The sequence below is a fragment of the Coffea arabica genome, chromosome 7c, assembly GCF_036785885.1.
Source record: "Coffea arabica cultivar ET-39 chromosome 7c, Coffea Arabica ET-39 HiFi, whole genome shotgun sequence".
In the NCBI taxonomy this organism is placed as follows: Eukaryota; Viridiplantae; Streptophyta; class Magnoliopsida; order Gentianales; family Rubiaceae; genus Coffea; species Coffea arabica.
The window spans coordinates 2,091,094-2,110,073 of record NC_092322.1 but is presented as its reverse complement, the minus strand read 5'-3'; the positions used below and the strand labels follow the sequence as shown (position 1 = coordinate 2,110,073).

The following is an 18,980-nucleotide window of genomic DNA, read 5'->3' as shown; positions in this document are numbered from 1 at the left end:
TATAGGGAGAAGATGGGAAGAGGAAAAGAAAAAAAAAATTGGGACCATGACTGCTGGTTCTTCAACGAGGTAGAGGTCTGATACCGTGAGGGAAGAGGGAGGGGGAAGGAAGAAGAAGAAAAAGAAAGAGGAAAGAAGGAAAAAGAAAAATGAAAGAAAGAAAATTTCCGCCTGATATTTGTCAACTGTTGCTCTTTCTTGCCTTCTGCTGGGAAGGCAGAGGCAACAGACCAAGGAGAAGGAAGAAGAAGAAGAAGAGAGAAAAGAAAAGAAAAGAAAAAAGAAGGAAAGAAAAAGAAAGAGAAAAAGAAAAAAAAAATTCATCTTAAAAAATTTTTCCAAAAAATTCTGCAGTACACTACAGTAAAGTTTTAGACAAACTTTCAAAAAACTCAGGTTCCAAACGGGGCCGTAATTATCTCAAGTAATATTTGTACTTGCATGACAAATACATTAATCACTCATTTTTTTAAATTATTTTTTAACTCATGTACACATATATTACATTACAAAAAATTTTACAGTAATAATTTAAATAATATTCTATTTTAGCCATGTGGAATATTTTGATAACATCTTCAGCTAAACTTCTGATTATGCATGTGAGGTATCGTGTTTAGAAGAATTAGCATTTCAGCAATTGCTAAGTCTATCTAAAGAAGGGAATTGATTAGTCCCGAAGTGGCAATGAACATGATTTATTCCCAGTTTATGTAAATTATACCGATGGCCCTCGAGTACACTATGAATTCGTTTGATCTTCACAAATTGCAAAATTGATGTATAGTATGTTGGCAAAAAATGTAGATCGTGAAAGAAGCATTTCAAGATTTGTCTCCAACAACTATCGAGTAATGCCTTATTAAGTCTTGCAGAACAAAGAGGGAGGGGAAGGAAGGAACATTGGATTTGGTTAGGAGTGTGTAAAATTAAAAATTTTTGATTTATTGATTGAATTTAAAATTTTTGAAATTGGTAAATCGGAAATCAGAATGGAATTCGAGTTTTTCGATTTCGAAGTATACGAATTTGGTTCAAATTCGGTAATTAGATTTTTCAAATTGAAAATTCTGATTTTGACTTCACAATTCAAATCGGTGTGAGATCGAAAATCGAATATCGATTTTGATTTCAAATTCATATATATATATATACTGGAGGGAGTGCCCGCGCATCGCGCGGGTATTTGGTGCTTGTGAGGAAGAAGATTTTTTCTTGTTGAACAAACAATAGTACATTATGAGAAGAAATAACAATCAAATAATGAGAAGCAGTTACTATTACAAAAAAAAATAGTCCATAAAGTAGTTGAACGAGAACAGTAGTAATAGTCTATAAAGCAAAGATTGTTGAAAACAAAGAGAGTAATAGCTATAATCCTGGTACCATACAGTCCCTTATTTAGTGATAGTAATAGTAGTAGACTAATTTAGATATTTTAATAGACAGCCTTAAGTACTCAGTTGTGTTGCGTCTTGGTGGTTTCGTCATTTTGTTGTGTAGGTGTTGCACCACTGGTTCATTTATTGGACTTTGTAAACGATGAGGTGTCCAAATTGGTTGGGCCGACTCTTTTCCTTGTCTCCATTTCTGTCATTGCGACATCTATTGCCATTCCTTGAAAGATAAAGTCTGATTTTTCTACTACTTCAGCTACACTTATTGCACTATCAGAATTTCAAGATGTTGATGTGGTTGCATATTGGTTGTGTACTTTGATATGACAGCGAGCTCTTCAGGAGTTGAGTTCCTGGAGATCTCTCAAGTGCTCCGCTATTGTGTACGCTTGTAGCACTGCTAATCCATTTTGATGTGGTCCCATGTTTAATCGGTACTTTTGACGAACTTACATTTGACAGATTAGTGAATGCAAGTCCCATATTGCTTCTTCTCATTATAGATTAAGTTGTCATTAATTTTATACCAATTTCGGCATGGGATACAACATAAAAATTTGTTCCCATACACTATAAAATAGGGAACACATTTAGTAGTAAGTGAAGTGAACACTTCACACCCAAATCAACAATAAACAATATAATCAATTAATTCATGCAGCGTTACAATAAAACGGTGTCAAATTGAAGGTCGGTGATAATACAGAAAGACAGAGCAACATAAAAAACTAACCTTATTTCAGAATCCCCACCGAGAGTTCTTTTTTACTGTTGCTCCAAACCTATAAGATTATAACCAACCCAGTCAAATTACAGTGGACAACCGAATCAATGAAAAAAATGATATCTTGCAGCTAGCAACGCGATAAAAGTCACTAACTACAGGTACTAAAACACATACCGATAAAATTAAGAGAGTAACTGAAAAATTGAGGAGGATGATGAAATCTAACTTCAAGTTGAACCACCAGAAGTAGCTGCGACTAAAGAGCATTATGAGCACATAAATTTAAAGTCAGGAAGAATTATCCCAATTCCAGAATGCGAACAGGAAGAAACTGATAATGAATCGTCTGGCCATTAACATACCAACGATTTCACAATTAAATTATGGTGTAATTAATTACAAAATAATAGGTAATTTCAGAGTTGAGTTCGGATGGAAGAGAAAACGATGAGCCAGATCATTGTAGACAAAGGTAAAAAGGAAAAACTTAATCCCTGAAACTAAAAAGGGATAAACTGACCAACGTTTGTGACTTATAAATGTAGATTATAAATGATAAAGAAATAGATGCCGACCAAAGCATTAACATTCATAACAGTTCGTTCAGCAACTATTGAAACGTTTCAGACAAAACAACATCTCAAACGGTTACCTGCGGCTGAAAAGGGGAATAATTGGTAACTAAAGGATATTCCGGTAATTACACAAACACACAAGCATATATGGGTTGTACAAAATACAAAAACAGTTGTACATTAATTACACATTCTATCAATACCCACATGGCTCATAAATGACAATCTTAAATGTATTAAAATGAAAAATTATTGATAGTTAAGGGATATTTCGGTAATTATACCAACACACGAGCATAAATAGGTTGTACAAAATGTAAAAACGATTACACACTCATTACACATTCCATCAATATCCAGATGGCTCAACAATGACAACTTTAAATGTTTTAAAATGGGATCATTTCAATAAACATACCCAAATACATGCCTCGTTAAGTTGTACGTAAAGGTTTTAAACTAATACACAACATTTCACATTTCCAAAAAACCCTCACTTATGCATTTGAAATTCAACTTATTCTTTCACCAAAACTCAATCTTATATAGTATAAAGATATATATTAATATATGTAATATAAAATTATATTATATAATAATACATCTAACTAATAATTATATTGTTTAACAATACACTAATAAGTCTTCTTAAGTTAATTGTATATTGTGTTATAATTATAAACATATATTATACAAAAATTAACATTTAGTTTAGCAAAATTTATATATAATTATAATAAAAAATTAGAAATACAAAACAAAACTCCAAAAAGAAAAAAAAGGATTATCAAAATTTGGTGAAATCAAAATTTGCCGAATTTTGAATTGAATTTGATACGAATTTGAATTCAAAATTGGTGAATTCAAAATTGAATTCGGTTAGATTTTCTGATGTCAAATTTTCAAATTCAATAATTTAAATTACTGATTTCGATTTCGATACGCACCCCTAGATTAGGTGGTAAAGTGAAATGGGTCATAAGTCAGATATCTTAGGAACCTTCCCCTCTAAGATAATTGTGATTCTGTTTGGATTAGATGTTTTTTGGGATATTTTTTAAAAACTTTACTGTAACTGTGTATATGAAAAAATTTTACTGTAAATATTTTTTGAATTGTTTTTAGAGGTATTTTTAAAATATATTTTTTAATATTTTATAATTTATAATTTTTTTGGAATATTTTTTTTAATTTTGTATGATCCACCACCACCCCCTCCCTTTTTCTGCCCTCTTTCCATTCTATTCCTCTCCTCCTCCCCTCTATTTCCTCTCTCTCCTACTTCTCCTCCCCCCTCTTTCCTCTTCTATCTCCTTTCTCCTCCTTCCCCTCCTTCCGCCCAACCCCAAATCCCTCTCCTGCTCGCGGGTGGTGCCTGCAACTTTAGCCACCACTCTAACCACGATCGTTTTAGTCGTGACTTTTGATTGCGATCATATTTGATCATGACTAGCAAGGTTGCGGTCAATGGAGGGGAAGGAAATTGGGGGGCGAAGAAAGGGAAAGAAGAAAGAAGAAAGAAGGAGGAAAAAAAAAGGAGAAAAAAGGGAGGAAGAATGGGCGGAGAGTGAGAGAGCGTGAGAGGAGAGAGGGTCGTGGGTGTGGGGGTGGTGGCCGTGATAGTAGAGAGTGATGGATAGTGATGTAATTTTTTTTATATATTTGGAATTATTTTTTATATATTGTATGAATATGATATTTTTTAAGTTATTTTTGTTTATATATTATTATAATATTATACATGAAAAAGTTATTTTTCAAAAATTGAGAAATTCAAACAGAGTCTGTTTCATCCCTTAAACGGGTTAGTGTAGAAATTACCGATTGGTCCAAAAAAGAAAAAACAAATAAAGTCAAACAAATCATTCTGTTCAAGTCAAAATCAAGTTGAACAAATTCTTCCGTACACGTCAAAAGCTTGAAGATTGAAAGTGAAGGTTCGAGTGACGATGGAAGGTTCAAGTACTCAATCATCAACCAAATTATTTGTTATCTACGCTCAAATGTAGGAAATAACAAGCCTTTTTAAAAAGAAATATCAGAATTAGCTTTTTCAGATTTTAGAATTTCAAGAGATTATAATTCTTTTATTTTTTAATTTAATATATTTGATGCTTGTACAAGTTTTCTTGTCTCTTGTTTTAGCCAGCAAAATATGTGCTACAGATAAGGGTGAGAATTGAATTCGAATTCAGTAGGTTGAAATCAATAATTTTCGATAAATAATTTTGAAAATATTCGACCTAATTCGTGTTCAAAATAGAAAATATCGAATTCGAATTTAATCCAAATTCAATTCGGAAAACGAAAAGTTACCGATTTAACCAAATTCCAGGAAACTGTTTCTTTGACCATATTTTATCAGCAAGCAGCACGTTACCATAACAAGGCAAATGCCCAATTAGAAACCATAAAGCAGAGCCAGATATCTAAAAGAGAAAGCGCACGTTATCTCATGATTACTGATAATTGGTTTGTCTGCCTACTTTCTTTTTTATCAATCCCATTGCCAAATTTCTCAAGCCTTACATCCATTTTACTCCTCATCATTTTAGGAAACCCCAAGGCTGGCCAGTGGGTGTACATTACAGAAGTCAATTGCCATTGATGAAGACCGCCCTCCTCCTCCTCTCTCCCTCTGATGATTAATATTTCTGTTCTCACTTGAAAGACGCCAAATAGGAAACAAACAAAAAACTAGAGAATCCATGTCTAACCTCTTATTCAATGAGCAGTTCTAATTTTTAACCAAACCTTTAAATGGACCGGTTGGAGGAGGTGTGACTTGTGAGGAGTCGGCTGGAGGAGGCTGAGCCGCTTAGGGTTTCTATCTTCAGTTGAGAAACCAGAAACAAAAAGCAGAAAGCAGAAAGCAGAAAGCAAGCAGAACGAGAAACGGAGAAAGTTAGGGGTGAGCCTTCTGTAATTGAGGAGAGGAGAGGAGAAATGAGAAACTGAGAAAGTGTCTTCAGTTGATGAGAGGAGAAACTCAGAAACAGCTTAAGCTTTATATTTCAGTGGGCGGCGGCGCAAAAAAATAAGAGGAAGAGAAGAGCAGAAGAAATTAGAAAGTGTACTAATTAGGGTACTAAAATTGGAACATGCATCCGGACATATTATTTCCTATTTTACTTTATTCGGAATTTCGAATTTGAAAACGGTAATATTTTACCGTTTTACCGAAATAAATTCGAATTTAATAAATTCGAATTCAAATTCAAATTCAAAAACTTCAATATCATTTTCGATCCTAATTCGATTCTTACTAATTCGATATCACCGATTTATGGATTATCAAATTCAAATCGATTTCGATCGATAACTCAGTAATTACTGTAATTACTCACGCCTAGCTACAAGGTCGATAATGGTGGAAGTAGATACTGGTGGGCCGACTCTGCTACTTGGCATGCATACGGGGAACTGGGAGCATATCAACGGCTGAGACAAAAAAGCAGGGGAAAAATCAATCGAGAATGGAGAAAAGTTGTCAGGTTGAGAGGAGGGCAGGAATGGAATCTTGTTGTCGACATGGGTAAATTGGTCATTAAGGGCCATATACGGAAAATCATAGTAAATCAGCAGGCACGTGGCGCTATCGAAGTAATTTTAGGCATTTTAGCCCATCTAAAACGACACCGTACAAGGCGAGAATCTCTCCTCCGTCTTCTACCCTTCACATGTAGTATATATTGGAGGAAGGGAAGAGAGGAAGGTTGATCACCGGATAATCAAGATCAAAATCACCAGTTTGCATTCTTCTTCAGCAAAGGGACCAACCAACAAACCATGTCTTACTTCCGAAAAGATCACAGCGATGACGTCGAGGACTTTGATGAGTACGATCCCACCCCATACAGTGGTGGATACGACATGTCTCTGACTTACGGCCGCCCACTTCCTCCCTCCGAGGAAACCTGCTACCGCAGCTCCTCATCAACCTCCGAGTCCTTCGATTACGACCGTCCCCAGTACTCCTCCTATGCTGAGCCCTCCGCTTACGGTGACGAGGCCCTCGAAAATGAGTACAAAAGTTATGTTCGCCCCAAGCCCCGCCCCGGCCGCCCCGGTCCCCCTCCACCTTCCTACGGGGCCCCATCTGGGGATGTTGGGGGCTATGGGCATGACAACCCTCAGCCCAACTACGCCTTCCAGCCTGGCGTGAACCGTCCCGGAGCCGGTGGCTATGGTGGAGAGAGCGAGTACGGAGGCGGCGGTTTCGGATCCGAGGGATACGGTCGCACGAAGCCACCTAGTTCTGAATATGGATCTGGGTACCAGAGGCCCGGCTCCGAATACGAGAGGCCTACCTCGGAGTACGGATCCGGGTACGGCCGGAAACCGGAGTATGAGAGGCCTAGCTCGGAATATGGATCTGGTGGATACCAGAGACCAAGTTCCGAATATGGATCCGGTGGATACCAGAGGCCAACTTCCGAATATGGATCCGGTGGTTACGAGAGGCCAACTTCCGGATTAGGATCCGGTGGTTATGAGAAGCCAACTTCCGAATACGGATCCGGATACGGCCGGAAGAGCGGGTATGAGGAGCCCACATCGGAGTATGGATCCGGGTATGCGAGGAAGACGAGCTATGGCGAGGAGGAGAGTGGTGGGTATGGAGGATTTGGAAGGAAACCTGAGAGGCCGAGTTACGAGAGTCAGGAGAGTGAGGGTAGGTATGGAGGATCAAGCTATGAGAGGCCCAGCTATGGAAGGTCTGAGGAAGAGGAATACAGGAAGCCCAGCTATGGAAGGTCTGAGGAAGGGGAGTACAGGAAGCCCAGCTATGGGAGCCGTGATGACGACGACGAAGGCTATGGCCGCAAGAAATATGTAAAGCCATTCCCAACTTTTGCTCTAGTTTTTCTTCTTTTTTCTTGCCTTTGTTTTCCCGCAGTTTTCTTTGCCCATTATTCTGTCATTCGGATTTATTGTGTCTCCCTTTTGAAATTTGTTCTCAAATTATGATTATGGCTGTCATATATACTCCTACTTCACTTGGCTAGTGCTTTGAAATTTTTTTTGGGTACTCTCTTCATTTTAGTACGCACTGCCTTATAGATTACAGCTTTTGTGCATGGCAAGAAACTACTGCCGTTAAAGTTAGTCGGGGGGTAACATATTTATCCCTGTTTTTTTGTGGTTTATTGGCGGCAGAACTAATTTATCATTGAATAGGGGCATTGGAGTGGTTCTGTTTCTTATCCTGCTTGGTTTATTAGTGTTTAAGATTGGGAATTTGTGTAAACCAGTGTCCTTGTTTCATGTGAATTTCCGTATTGATTGAGCACTGAGATGCATTTGACGTTTGTATAGATCTATCATACGTTGTTTAAGCATCACCGTGAAATAAGAGTGATTTTTTGCACTTACGGATATCCATGCATGCACATAAAAAACATGAGAACGAAGGGATGAAAGGATAAACCGTATAACAACAGAGAAAACTTAGAAGATGATTGAATTATTTTGAGATCAAAGGACAGTAGCTCAATGATGTCTCTGTTTTGTTTTGCCGTAACTAGTCCGTTGCAGGGGAATCAGCATGTACATCATGCTGCAGATGTTATTGTCACCATTACACTGATGATGTTCTTTTCAAGTATATTTTATACTCAAGAAGACTTGGGGGGGAATTATGTATCGTGATATATATATATTTTTTATGTACCTGTTACGATTGGTTTGATTTACAATGTCATGCTTTTACATTGGCAGGGCGGCGAGGGCTCTGATGATGATGAGGAAAAGAAACATCGCTACAAGCATCACCACCACCATCACCACCGCAAAGACTATGATGATGAGTGAGCAAACTGGCAAGTGGTGGTCTGTTAGGGGTTCATGTTATTTCAATCCTCCACTATTACTGAATAAGGGGTTGGCATGCTTCCCTTCAGTGTTCGCGTGTTTTAAGCATATATTGTTGCAGTATCTTTGAGAAGAAATAAATAGACTAGAGCTATGCAGACTCAAGTTAATTGTGTGTGAGATCGTCAGCCTTTTGCTTTTGATTGTAAGCTGATAAGTGAAATCCCAAGTACCTGGGAAGGTGTTGTGGATATTCCCCTTGTCTGATTAAGTGCAGCTAAGTTGCTTTTCATGTCAAAGTTGAAAATTATTGGCTTTGGTCTCCATGACTTGCTTTTGTGGCCTTAAAGTTTCGCGTAATGGTTTGATTCTGGAATTCTTCCATCTCGGGAATTAAGCAAGAGCAAAAATGCCATGTTCTTGCAACGTCTGTGTAATAGTATTTTTAAGATACACTTTTGGCTATTGAATAATCTCGACAATGGCATGTACTTGAACGATCATACTCATTCCCTTGCTGTAAAAGAATAGATTGCACATAAAAGTACAAGGTGAGCAAGGGAAAGAAAGAGTAATCATACAAGGCCCGCTCATTCTAGTTCATTTTGTCCTGGACGTCAATATAACTCTTGTATGGCAATTATTTCATTCTAGATTTATTTTCTGCGGGACTTTTAGCATCATTTGAATTTTGGCAGCATAATCATCAATTTCATTGTGCTCAAACCTCAGAATGAGGAAAACAAAAATGGAATGATATGTATAAAAATCTACGATCCCTCTTCTACAAGGGAACGGGAAGAAAAGAGTGGATAAATTCCGACAGCAACCATACCAACGATGAATCCAACTATAGTAACAGCAAGATTCAGAGCAAGGTCAAAATGAAGGATGGTGGTTGATTGCTTGGGAATTCTTTAAAACCCAAAAATCTACTAGCAACCATTGCATCAACAGGGCACCAGCTAAACACAACAATACAGGTAAATTGTCTTTTCCAATCAAACTCCCAAATGAGTCGATCGCCCACTAATAATAGGAAAAGTTGCAATAAGAATTCCGACATGCCAATGAAGAAAGTAGTATGTATTCTGTTGTTAAGTGCGATAAGATACGAGTACTAAGCGTTTCATGGGACCCTGAATTTTCAATTAATTTATTGAGTAGTCCGAAGCTTAAATCCAGCGGCAGGTTTACCAAATTATCAGAGAGCAGGCAGGAGTGGGTTAGCAACAAATTGAATTCCATGGAAACGTCTGAGGGCCTATTCAACCAAGGAAGGTGATTAAGTAGGAAGTAAGTACGTTGGAGCTATTTTACGGTTTCTTTTTCTTCTTCGCCGGTCATTTCAATTCTAGTGTTACCCACACAGCTGTTGCTCCTAATTTTGGATTAGGTGGCCGTGGAATGAGTTAGATACCTTGTTTAATCCAAATGTTGAGAAAGGGCTGTTTTTGAACAGATGAATTTGTCCCAAGTGCTAAACGTTAGTGACTCACAAATAGAGAAAAACAATTCCTTTGGTGGGGTTTTTTTTTTTTTTTTTGGGTTAGTCGACGCAATAGTTTTATTCTACTTCTATTCTAAATTAACGAGAGGAGTAGATCTTTATTGAGAGATTCGTAAGGAACTAAACACTCACTTCAAATATTTGCAGATGAAAAATTTAAGAAAATCCTAAACTGAAAACGCAAACATCCTCAACTTACAGTCAAAGGAGGGACCTGACTCCTCCATGTTTGGAGAAATGTTGCATCACGACGTCGTGCTACTATTTTGCCAGATTGAGGCGTGCATGAACTCGTCATGCATGTTGTACGGTTGCGTACTAATATTACTACTACCATACTGTCTAATTGAGTAGTAGTTGTTGTTTTTGGCACAAATGGCGTCAGAAAGATTTCTTCTTTGAAAGAATGCGTCTAACAACTTTGATAACCCTGAAATGATTAATAAAGAGCAGACCAATTCGCTGTTGGTTGATCAAATGAAATAGTAATGATTAATCACTAGAGACAACGAGAGGCAAAGACAAAGAGAAAACGCCAACTAAGAATAAAGAGGACTGATGATGTACAATCTTGTCAAGGCAATCACACTGTCGCTCTCTCTCATGTACCTGCATTTGCAAAGCCGTCCGGAAAAACAAAAAACAATGCATTAAAACTTTTCCTCATTTTCTTTAGAGAAAAATTTGCATAGCCATCCCACAAACAAAAGACGGTGCCTTCCCTAACTCAATAGGTAAAAGATGAAGTTTGGAAAGGAGTTTGTTTCCCAGATGGTGCAGGAATGGCAGCAAGCCTATATGGACTACAATTTTCTCAAGAAGTTGCTGAAAGATGTCTGGAATTTCAGACACAGAAATGCATCAACATCAGCATCAGACTTGATGACCCCAAAAGGTACCTTAAAGAGAAGGCTCTCCCTGTATAGAGCCTTCAGTGGCCTGACCAGTTATCACAACAGTCTGCGAAGTTCCCTTGGAAAGAATAACGAGGATGAGGTAATACTAGTCAGTGCAGCTCAACAACCAGAAGACCATGACTCAGAAGGGAGCTACCAAACCATGTTCTTAATGTCTTCTGAAGAAGGGGGAGAATATGAGCTCGTATTCTTCAGGAGGTTGGATGACGAGTTCAACAAAGTACTCAAATTCTACAAGGCCAAGTTAAATGAAGTGAAGTCTGAGGCAGATGAATTGAGTAAGCAGATGGATGCTCTCATTGCTCTGAGAATCAAGGTTGATAATCCATTGATGCAACTGAATGGTGCCTACAAGAGTACAAATGGTAGAGCCCCACCACCAGATTCGGTTGTTCATTCGAATAATGTTGGCAAACAAGGTAAATAATATTATCAGGATAGTCCACACTACCTGCTTCTGTTATCCTGTAGGAGCTGATGTTGGTCTTTTCACAAAGTTGTAGCAATGTCTCATATGGATGCAATTCAAGAAGTTGAGATGGGCAGTGAAGGGATTTCTGAGGATCAAATGAGAACAGGTGGCAGGGAATCAAAGAGCAATCATCAGAGGATGCGAGACAAAAGCAATTTAAATGTTGCTGAGGGATTCGCGTTTCCTGAATTAGAAGTCTTGGATCATGTAAGGGTCAATGTTGAACCAGAAACTCCTGTCTCAACTTTGAAAAACGTCTTTGTGAGCTCAAAATCCGATCTGTCATTCAGCAAGGAGGAGTTAAAGAAAGCAGAGGACAAAATCAAACAGGCATTTGTTCAATTCCATCAAAAGCTTCGACTCCTTAAAAGTTACTGGTACCAATAAAAGATAATAGCTTCTCTTCTTCATCTGCTGTTGTTTAGCTAGACATTCATCAACTTTTCTTCTTCTTCTTCTTCTTTTCTTCATCAACGTTTCATGAAATAAATAAATAAATAGAGGCTTATGCAGAATTTAGTAGTGTGACTACCTCTTCCTTCTTGTGCCAGCTTCTTGAATTTATTGGCTCTCTCTAAGATCATGAAGAAGTATGACAAGGTATAAATTGCAAGTTTTCAGTCAACTCAAGATTCAAAGTCTCCTTCTGATTTCCAGAATCTTAAAATTTAGCTGATTTGTGATCAAGCAGATCACATCAAGGAGTGCATCAAAAACTTATCTAGAAATGGTTGACAATTCTTATCTAGGGAACTCTGATGAGGTTTTAATCTGATTCATAACACGTTCATTTAGTTCAGCAAAATTACGCAAAATATATGAACATTTTGCTCTGTCTTTCTCTGTGATTCCATCAGATTACTAGACTAACAGAAAGAGTGGAGGCTACGATCATAAAGCACTTCGCCAACGGAAATCACAGGGAAGGCATGAGACTTTTAAGGCCACAGTCTTACAGAGAGAGGCATAGTGTAACATTTTTCTTGGGTAAGCTTTGTAAGCGGTCATCTTTCACCAACCATCCTGGAGCACATTTACATGACTTGCAAATTTCTGAACCAATCTGCCATGCAGGTCTCTTCTCTGGCTGCTCGATCTCGCTGGTAGCAGCCATTATAGTCTCCATCCATGCAAGAAACCTTCTTAATAGTAAGGAACGAGGACGATACATGGAAAATATATTCCCACTTTACAGGTGATATTTGGCTAGAAAAATATATTGTTTCATTTTCCTTCTTTAGTGTCATTCTGGTTAGTAATGACATGAGAGAATTTTATATATCACATTCAATTTAATAACGAAGGACATCATCATTGCAGCTTGTTTGGCTACATCGTCCTACATATGGTCCTATTTGCCGTGAATATGTATCTCTGGAGGTGTTTTCGAGTTAACTATCCCTTTATATTTGGATTCAAAGAATTCGTTGGTTATAGAGAAGTCCTCCTCCTTGCTTCTGGTCTTTCAGTACTCACTTTGGCTGCTGTGCTTTCAAACCTGGATATGGAAATGGACTCTGGAACCAAAAGCTACAGGACAATCACTGAATTGGTGCCATTAGGCCTTGTAACTGTAAGCCTACTGGAGACAATCATATTTGCTTTATTAAGGATATTTTCTACGGGACTAGTTTCAACTGTCCAAACAGCAAGGGAATTTAATGCTTTTGATTTTAACCATTTGTTAAAGGTAGTTTGACAATAACATAACTTGCAGGTAGTGCTTTTTATACTCTTTTGTCCTTTCAACACCATATATCGCTCAAGCCGCTTCTTTCTTATTCAATGCTCATGGCGCTGTCTCTGTGCCCCTCTTTACAAGGTATCTGCGGAACCTTCAAATGGAGAACTGCACATACTAACTACTGATCCGGATAAAAAATCATCTGATGTTGTTGTGCCGAGTTGCATCTTGTAGGTTACTCTCCCGGACTTTTTCTTGGCCGATCAGCTCACTAGCCAGGTCCGAAAAATGCTCTCTGTAACTTTTAAGAGTTCCACCTACCCCATTAACTCATTCCCAGATTGTCTGCTATGTGAACACAGATTCAGGCTTTCAGGAGCCTGGAATTCTATGTCTGTTACTATGGTTGGGGAGACTTCAAAAGGAGATCAAACAGGTGCCAGGAGAGTCATGTTTATCAAATCTTTTACATCATTATAGCAGTCGTTCCTTTTTGGGCTCGCTTTCTTCAGGTACCTATGCTATATTTTCGGTCAAATTCTGATACCCGTAACTCAAACAACTAATAAATGCACTACAAAAATGTTATTGTACAAATAGTGTCTGCGTCGGTGGTTGGAGGAAGGCGATCCTGTGCAAGTGCTTAATGGGCTCAAGTATTTCTCGACAATTGTTGCTGTTGTGATGAGGACTATTTATGATCTCAGAAGAGGTACCTTTTGGAAGATTATGGCAGCTGCCAGTTCTGGAGTTACTACAATTGGCAGCGCGTACTGGGACATTGTAATGGATTGGGGTCTCTTGCGAAGAAATTCCAAAAACCCCTGGCTCAGAGATAAGCTCCTCATATCTAACAAGAAGATTTACTTTGCTGCCATGGTAAGTACTGCCATTCACTAAACGGCTCTTGTCAATCCAGTAACCAAAAGAATATATATATATTTTTTGGGGGCCTTACCTAAGGAATCTGATCACCTGATGGCAGGTCATTAATATCCTGTTAAGACTTGTGTGGATGCAGCTGGTTCTTGATTTGCAAGAAGCACCATTCCTCCACAGGAAAGCCTTAGTTGCAGTCGTTGCCTGTCTCGAAATCCTTCGGCGAGGCATCTGGAACTTCTTCAGGTCTGATGCTATAGATGTTACATGTCCTCGTTACAGTAAGAAATGCAAATTGTAGGACCAGGAAATCTAGAAAAGTAATCTTGGTGCACGGCGGCAATTTAGCAGCATACTTAAGTTGCTTAATCTTGATGGTTATGTCGCTGTATATTGACTGTGCAGGCTGGAAAACGAGCACTTGAATAACGTAGGGAAGTACAGGGCGTTTAAGTCGGTACCACTGCCTTTTTACCACGACGGAGAGAAAAATAGGCAACCCCATTGTACCTTTTAAGGTGAGAGAGATTAGTAATGATCTCTTCTCCTGTAATGTAATTGATCTTTTTTTGCCTTAGTTTGTTTGATTTTCCCGACTTCTTCTTTTTCTTGCTGATGAGCATCCCACACCCACAGAATGCAGGTAAGGCATAATCAACAACATATGTTGATATCTAGAGATGCACACACAAATAGCAGCTAGCTAACATTTTAGTCGAAGTGTTGCTATTCTTGTACAATTAAAAGGTTATGCATCGATTAGGTACCCTTTCAGGGTGTTATTTTTAAAATTTTAAATTTTTTGGAGATATTTTTAGTAAGTTCTACTGTAACATAATATTGTATTTGAAAAATTAAAAATTATTTGAAGAAATATATAGCATTCCAAATTCACAATAGAAACGCAAAATAACTTGTGAGGAACAAAAACACGTTTGCAAATCAGACCCTTCATTTTCTTTCACTCATTTCTCGTCCGGAACGAAGACCACCACCAGATTAACGAGTGAATTAGAACCATTGAATTGAATTGGGTGGACCAGTTTCAACTGGATTGCTCTTCATTTTTTGGGGACCTCAATAATGGCAGGGGTGAGGTGATCAAAGAATTTCATTCTAATCATGAATCTTCACATCGTCATTAAATCTGGTATACTTTTTTTGTTGATCAGTAGATTAGTTCAAATACTAGCACGCAAGCTGGGTTAGGGGCCGAAGAATTACAAGCTGAAAAATCAGATGACAAAAGATCAGGGCAGTGTCTTACAATTAATTCAGTTGCCAACTTCGGGGAAAGGTTGCATTCTTTCTGTGGTGATTGGATGATCAGATTTAACAAAGTTGTCAGGAAAAGGTAAGTGAATTGAGGACTGAGGCCGAAGAACTGAGAGCAAGCAGATGGATGCGCTCGTTGTTTTCAACTTTTCATGCACTGCATCTAGCTGCATATATAACCCGTGTTTCTCAAGGCATGATGGTACATTATCTAGTCTAGCCTACTCGGGCCAAACTGAATATATTCCAGCCGCACATAAATTACTATTCTAAACTTTGCTCATTACCGGTAGTAATGTGCCCGTATTTTGACTGTTCAGAGGTTGGAGAACTAGCATTTGAACAATAATGTTCGGAAGTACAGGGCGTTCAAGTCAGTACCACACCTTTTTTCACCATGGTGGGCACAAGAGTACGCGATTGTATACAGAGCAGTACAGCACAAGAAAAATGCTCTTCTTTCATCTTTTTACATTTCTTAACCACAACTGCCTGTATCCGCTGATCTATAACAAGGAAGTATTACATTGCAGCTTTCTCTTTTAGTAGGTACACATAGGGACGTATAGTGCTAGTAGTTTGTACAGACATACATATAAATGTAAATTTGCGGGAGGATAACCCCCGTTTTGTCTTGAAGAAATGAACAGAGGCAGATAACAGCAACACATCAAAATGCAATACCAAGTCAAAGATGGCAAAGGAATCTCCAGATGGCTATACTTCTAAGGCAACGGCTTTTACGTCAGAAAAATATCCAATAAGCAATCTACAATGAACCACTAGGGTTGGTCTAGCATTCAGGAGAGGGCTTTTATAGTCTTCCCTGCAGCTGGATTCAAGGTTCAAATCCTATGCCTCACAGTTGTGGCTGGGAAGATACAAAAAAAAAAAAAAAAAATCTAAAATGATTAACAATGGTAAATCCATTGCAGTCATCAACCAATATGAGTGCCCTTTAATCTGTTCAGATTAGTTTCTCTGTAAACAAAGTCAAACATCATATGCAGCTGCTGAAAGCTCCAACTTACCTCCATCGCTTATCTTCAGCAACTCAGCATCTAAAATAATTTAAACAAGTGATTGCCTACTTGAGAGGAAAAAAAATAAACAGAACAGGGGCTCACGGTAAACTTGAAAACTTTCTGCACAAATCCTTTCCAAGTCTAAAGAAAGCCAAGATACTAAGCAATTTCATGCCCAACATTTCTGCCACTAACAATATTTGGCTGGCACCTTATTGCACAATTATAATAACACAGGCACATAGATCATTTGAACTACAAAAAACTGATAACAAAGTAAAAAAAAAAAATTGCATAGCAAAAACCTACACGTCTTCAATATCAACTTCCAAAACTTATTCAATATAAAGCAACCAGAACACTGAAACCTATTTTGGAGAAGAGGCCACTTCGTTGTTTACCTCGTCCACATTCTGCAGGTTGGACAAAGAGTCGGCAGAATTTTCTGCTGTTACATCACCTGTACTGTCATTATCCTGATTTCCAAAGACAGCTGACAATGACAATGGGTTGTAGGTAGAGCTTGCCTTTTTTAGGCCCTGAATAGTCCTCATGGCTGCAAGCGTGCTTCGATAAATATCTGCAGTTTCTTTCCCAAGTGGCAGCGTTGTGTCCATAGACGTATTTAATGATGTTCCTCCATTCTTATCTTCTGCAACAACAGTAGATTCAACAACTTCTGCTTCCAACGGGAAAAGAAGTTCGAGATTTGCCTCGCACTCCCGTACTAATCTAGTGAGCGGTTCAGTTGTAAAGAAAGGCTGATGGAAAGCAAGCTGTGTAAAACGCAAACGCAACAATTCTCCAGTTCGTTTATCATACTTCTTCAAAATCTTCACAAGACCTAAGCACGCACAGAGGACTCCCTTAGAAGTTATTCACATTCTCCAACAGTATGATAAAGATATTCATGACAATGTCTTCTTACACCTTTTAATCTTAAGAGGTCCTATAGTTACTGAAATAAGGTTTACTGATAATTGCATATCTAATTATAGAACAAGGAGATTTTGCAACCATCCTACCTGCAAAATTTAGGGAGCTATAATTTTTCAGAAGAACCATTTCCCCGTGAATCGAAACAAAGTCCTTACGTATGTCCATCATCTCCTCACTAAATTCACGGTCTGTATATGAAGCACCATGTTGGATCTCCCTATCCTTAACCCGCTCAATTCTTTCCTTCAGTTTCTGTCATATTGCCAATTAACTTGTATTAGCACAATACCAGAACAAGATAGTTCAGCAGGTTGCCACCCTTTTAAAGGTAATAGTGCACATATACTGATAAGATATATCCATATAGTTCTGTCATAACTGCTCAATATATATTATCATCAAGATGAATATTGGCACTTGAATTCCCCTGAAAATCCAAGGCTTTTAAAGAAATTAAAAGGAAAAGAAAACGAGTTCGACAATAGCTGTTTGGGCCAACACAGAAAGGAGAGCATTTAGTAATAGATATTGTCAGGAAATTAATTTAAGGTCGGTTTCTCTGATTTGTTTGGCTAATTGATGAACAGTCAACTACTCCTACCCGGTCTATTTAAAGGCCTCTTAAGTCAGGGAGACATCATCCTAGTTGGATGAATCATTTAGTTCACTCGCAGCAAACAAAAACCCCAAAACAAACATGAGCGCAATTACAATAACAAGAACAGATGAATGCTGGTATCAAACTACTATCTATAACTCACAAGACAAAATCCGCTACGGCACATGTGATCCTATCCACCTAACAAATATAAGAGCTTAGTAGCCAACTAAGTTACAACAACTAGGAAAAGAAAAAGCAAAGATTCTATTCCACTTGCATTGTCTAGGATTCCATATTCCGCGACCTTTGAATTAGTCAAGAGCTCCAAATTATTAAGCACGACAAACAATTTTGGGGGGGAGAGAGAGAGAGAGAGAGATCAAACTACACAAATTTTCCACTAATTGCAGAACAAAAACCTAATCTTTCAGGCACATACAAGAATACACAGAGAAAGAACGAGAAGACGATTGAGTAAGAGAGAGGGAGCACATATTGAAAAGGGATAAGACCTGGAGGCGGATGATGAAGTCTTCCTCTTTATCAATGTAAAAATCGTTGAACTTTTCAAGCTCTTCGGTGAGAATTCTGACGAACCAGTCCTGGAGCTCCGGGAAGGGAGCTGGAGGAGGGTAGTTGTCGCCGTCAGCAGGAGGGAGCGGGGCGGGGGCGGGTGCTGGGGCGGCATCCGGGGTGGGGATACTTTTGAGGAGCTTCTTCAAGGGCTTGTAACACAAGTACTTTTCTCTCCATTCAGGCAAGGTCTCCTCCAGATGGGTCTTAAATTCTTTCCCAAACTTCATCTAATTTGGAGAAGCAGTGGTACGTATTTATTTTGGACGATAATCAAATTTAAGAGAGCCCAACAGGGAATTACGGATGACTCGGATGAGATTCCCCACTTCCCAGGGCCAGGATATTAAGTAAAAGAGTAACAGAGAGAGTGGTTATTACTTATTAGCACCGCTCAGGTTTTATGAAGGAGGTATAAACATCGACGGGATGGGGAGGCTATTCTCTTCTGCGAATTGGACCATTTGGCAATGACATGAGGACGAGGATGCAACAATTTTCGAATTTCGGACTTTCAAGGATAGAGACTGATGACATGACAGAGCACCCCTCCCCAGGAGCATACATCCACATTACCCGTTATTCTCCTTGT

The 18,980-nt window shown here is 38.5% G+C and overlaps 3 protein-coding genes across 3 annotated transcripts; 2 read left to right on the top strand and 1 right to left on the bottom strand.

The window, feature by feature from the left end:
• Positions 1-6,310: 6,310 nt before the first annotated feature.
• On the top strand, positions 6,311-8,839 carry LOC113697934 (uncharacterized). The gene is made up of 2 exons (XM_072057034.1): positions 6,311-7,535; positions 8,421-8,839. Exons 1-2 carry the CDS (start codon positions 6,489-6,491, stop codon positions 8,511-8,513), a joined length of 1,140 nt encoding a protein of 379 aa, XP_071913135.1. The 5' UTR covers positions 6,311-6,488; the 3' UTR covers positions 8,514-8,839.
• Positions 8,840-10,600: 1,761 nt separating this feature from the next.
• Positions 10,601-14,796, top strand: LOC140010349 (phosphate transporter PHO1 homolog 9-like). Its single transcript, XM_072057032.1, has 13 exons — positions 10,601-11,359; positions 11,438-11,789; positions 11,964-12,012; positions 12,104-12,175; positions 12,270-12,399; positions 12,487-12,607; positions 12,733-12,985; positions 13,130-13,234; positions 13,331-13,375; positions 13,459-13,608; positions 13,697-13,975; positions 14,082-14,221; positions 14,381-14,796. The coding sequence occupies exons 1-13, from the start codon at positions 10,765-10,767 to the stop codon at positions 14,490-14,492; spliced, it is 2,403 nt and encodes an 800-aa protein (XP_071913133.1). The 5' UTR covers positions 10,601-10,764; the 3' UTR covers positions 14,493-14,796.
• Positions 14,797-16,373: 1,577 nt separating this feature from the next.
• LOC140010350 (SPX domain-containing protein 4-like) lies at positions 16,374-18,980 on the bottom strand. Its single transcript, XM_072057033.1, has 3 exons — positions 18,328-18,980; positions 17,301-17,466; positions 16,374-17,119 (listed from the first exon to the last, which is right to left on the bottom strand). The coding sequence occupies exons 1-3, from the start codon at positions 18,616-18,618 to the stop codon at positions 16,644-16,646; spliced, it is 933 nt and encodes a 310-aa protein (XP_071913134.1). The 5' UTR covers positions 18,619-18,980; the 3' UTR covers positions 16,374-16,643.

Coding starts and splice junctions, on each gene's coding strand:
- LOC113697934 (XM_072057034.1), top strand. CDS start 6,489: ATGTCTTACTTCCGAAAAGATCACAGCGATGACGTCGAGGACTTTGAT. Junction 7,536..8,420: donor GCTATGGCCGCAAGAAATAT/GTAAAGCCATTC, acceptor TTACATTGGCAG/GGCGGCGAGGGCTCTGATGA.
- LOC140010349 (XM_072057032.1), top strand. CDS start 10,765: ATGAAGTTTGGAAAGGAGTTTGTTTCCCAGATGGTGCAGGAATGGCAG. Junction 11,790..11,963: donor CGACTCCTTAAAAGTTACTG/GTACCAATAAAA, acceptor TTCTTGTGCCAG/CTTCTTGAATTTATTGGCTC. Junction 14,222..14,380: donor GGCATCTGGAACTTCTTCAG/GTCTGATGCTAT, acceptor TTGACTGTGCAG/GCTGGAAAACGAGCACTTGA.
- LOC140010350 (XM_072057033.1), bottom strand. CDS start 18,618: ATGAAGTTTGGGAAAGAATTTAAGACCCATCTGGAGGAGACCTTGCCT. Junction 17,467..18,327: donor ACTTCATCATCCGCCTCCAG/GTCTTATCCCTT, acceptor GCAATATGACAG/AAACTGAAGGAAAGAATTGA. Junction 17,120..17,300: donor TAGCTCCCTAAATTTTGCAG/GTAGGATGGTTG, acceptor GTGCGTGCTTAG/GTCTTGTGAAGATTTTGAAG.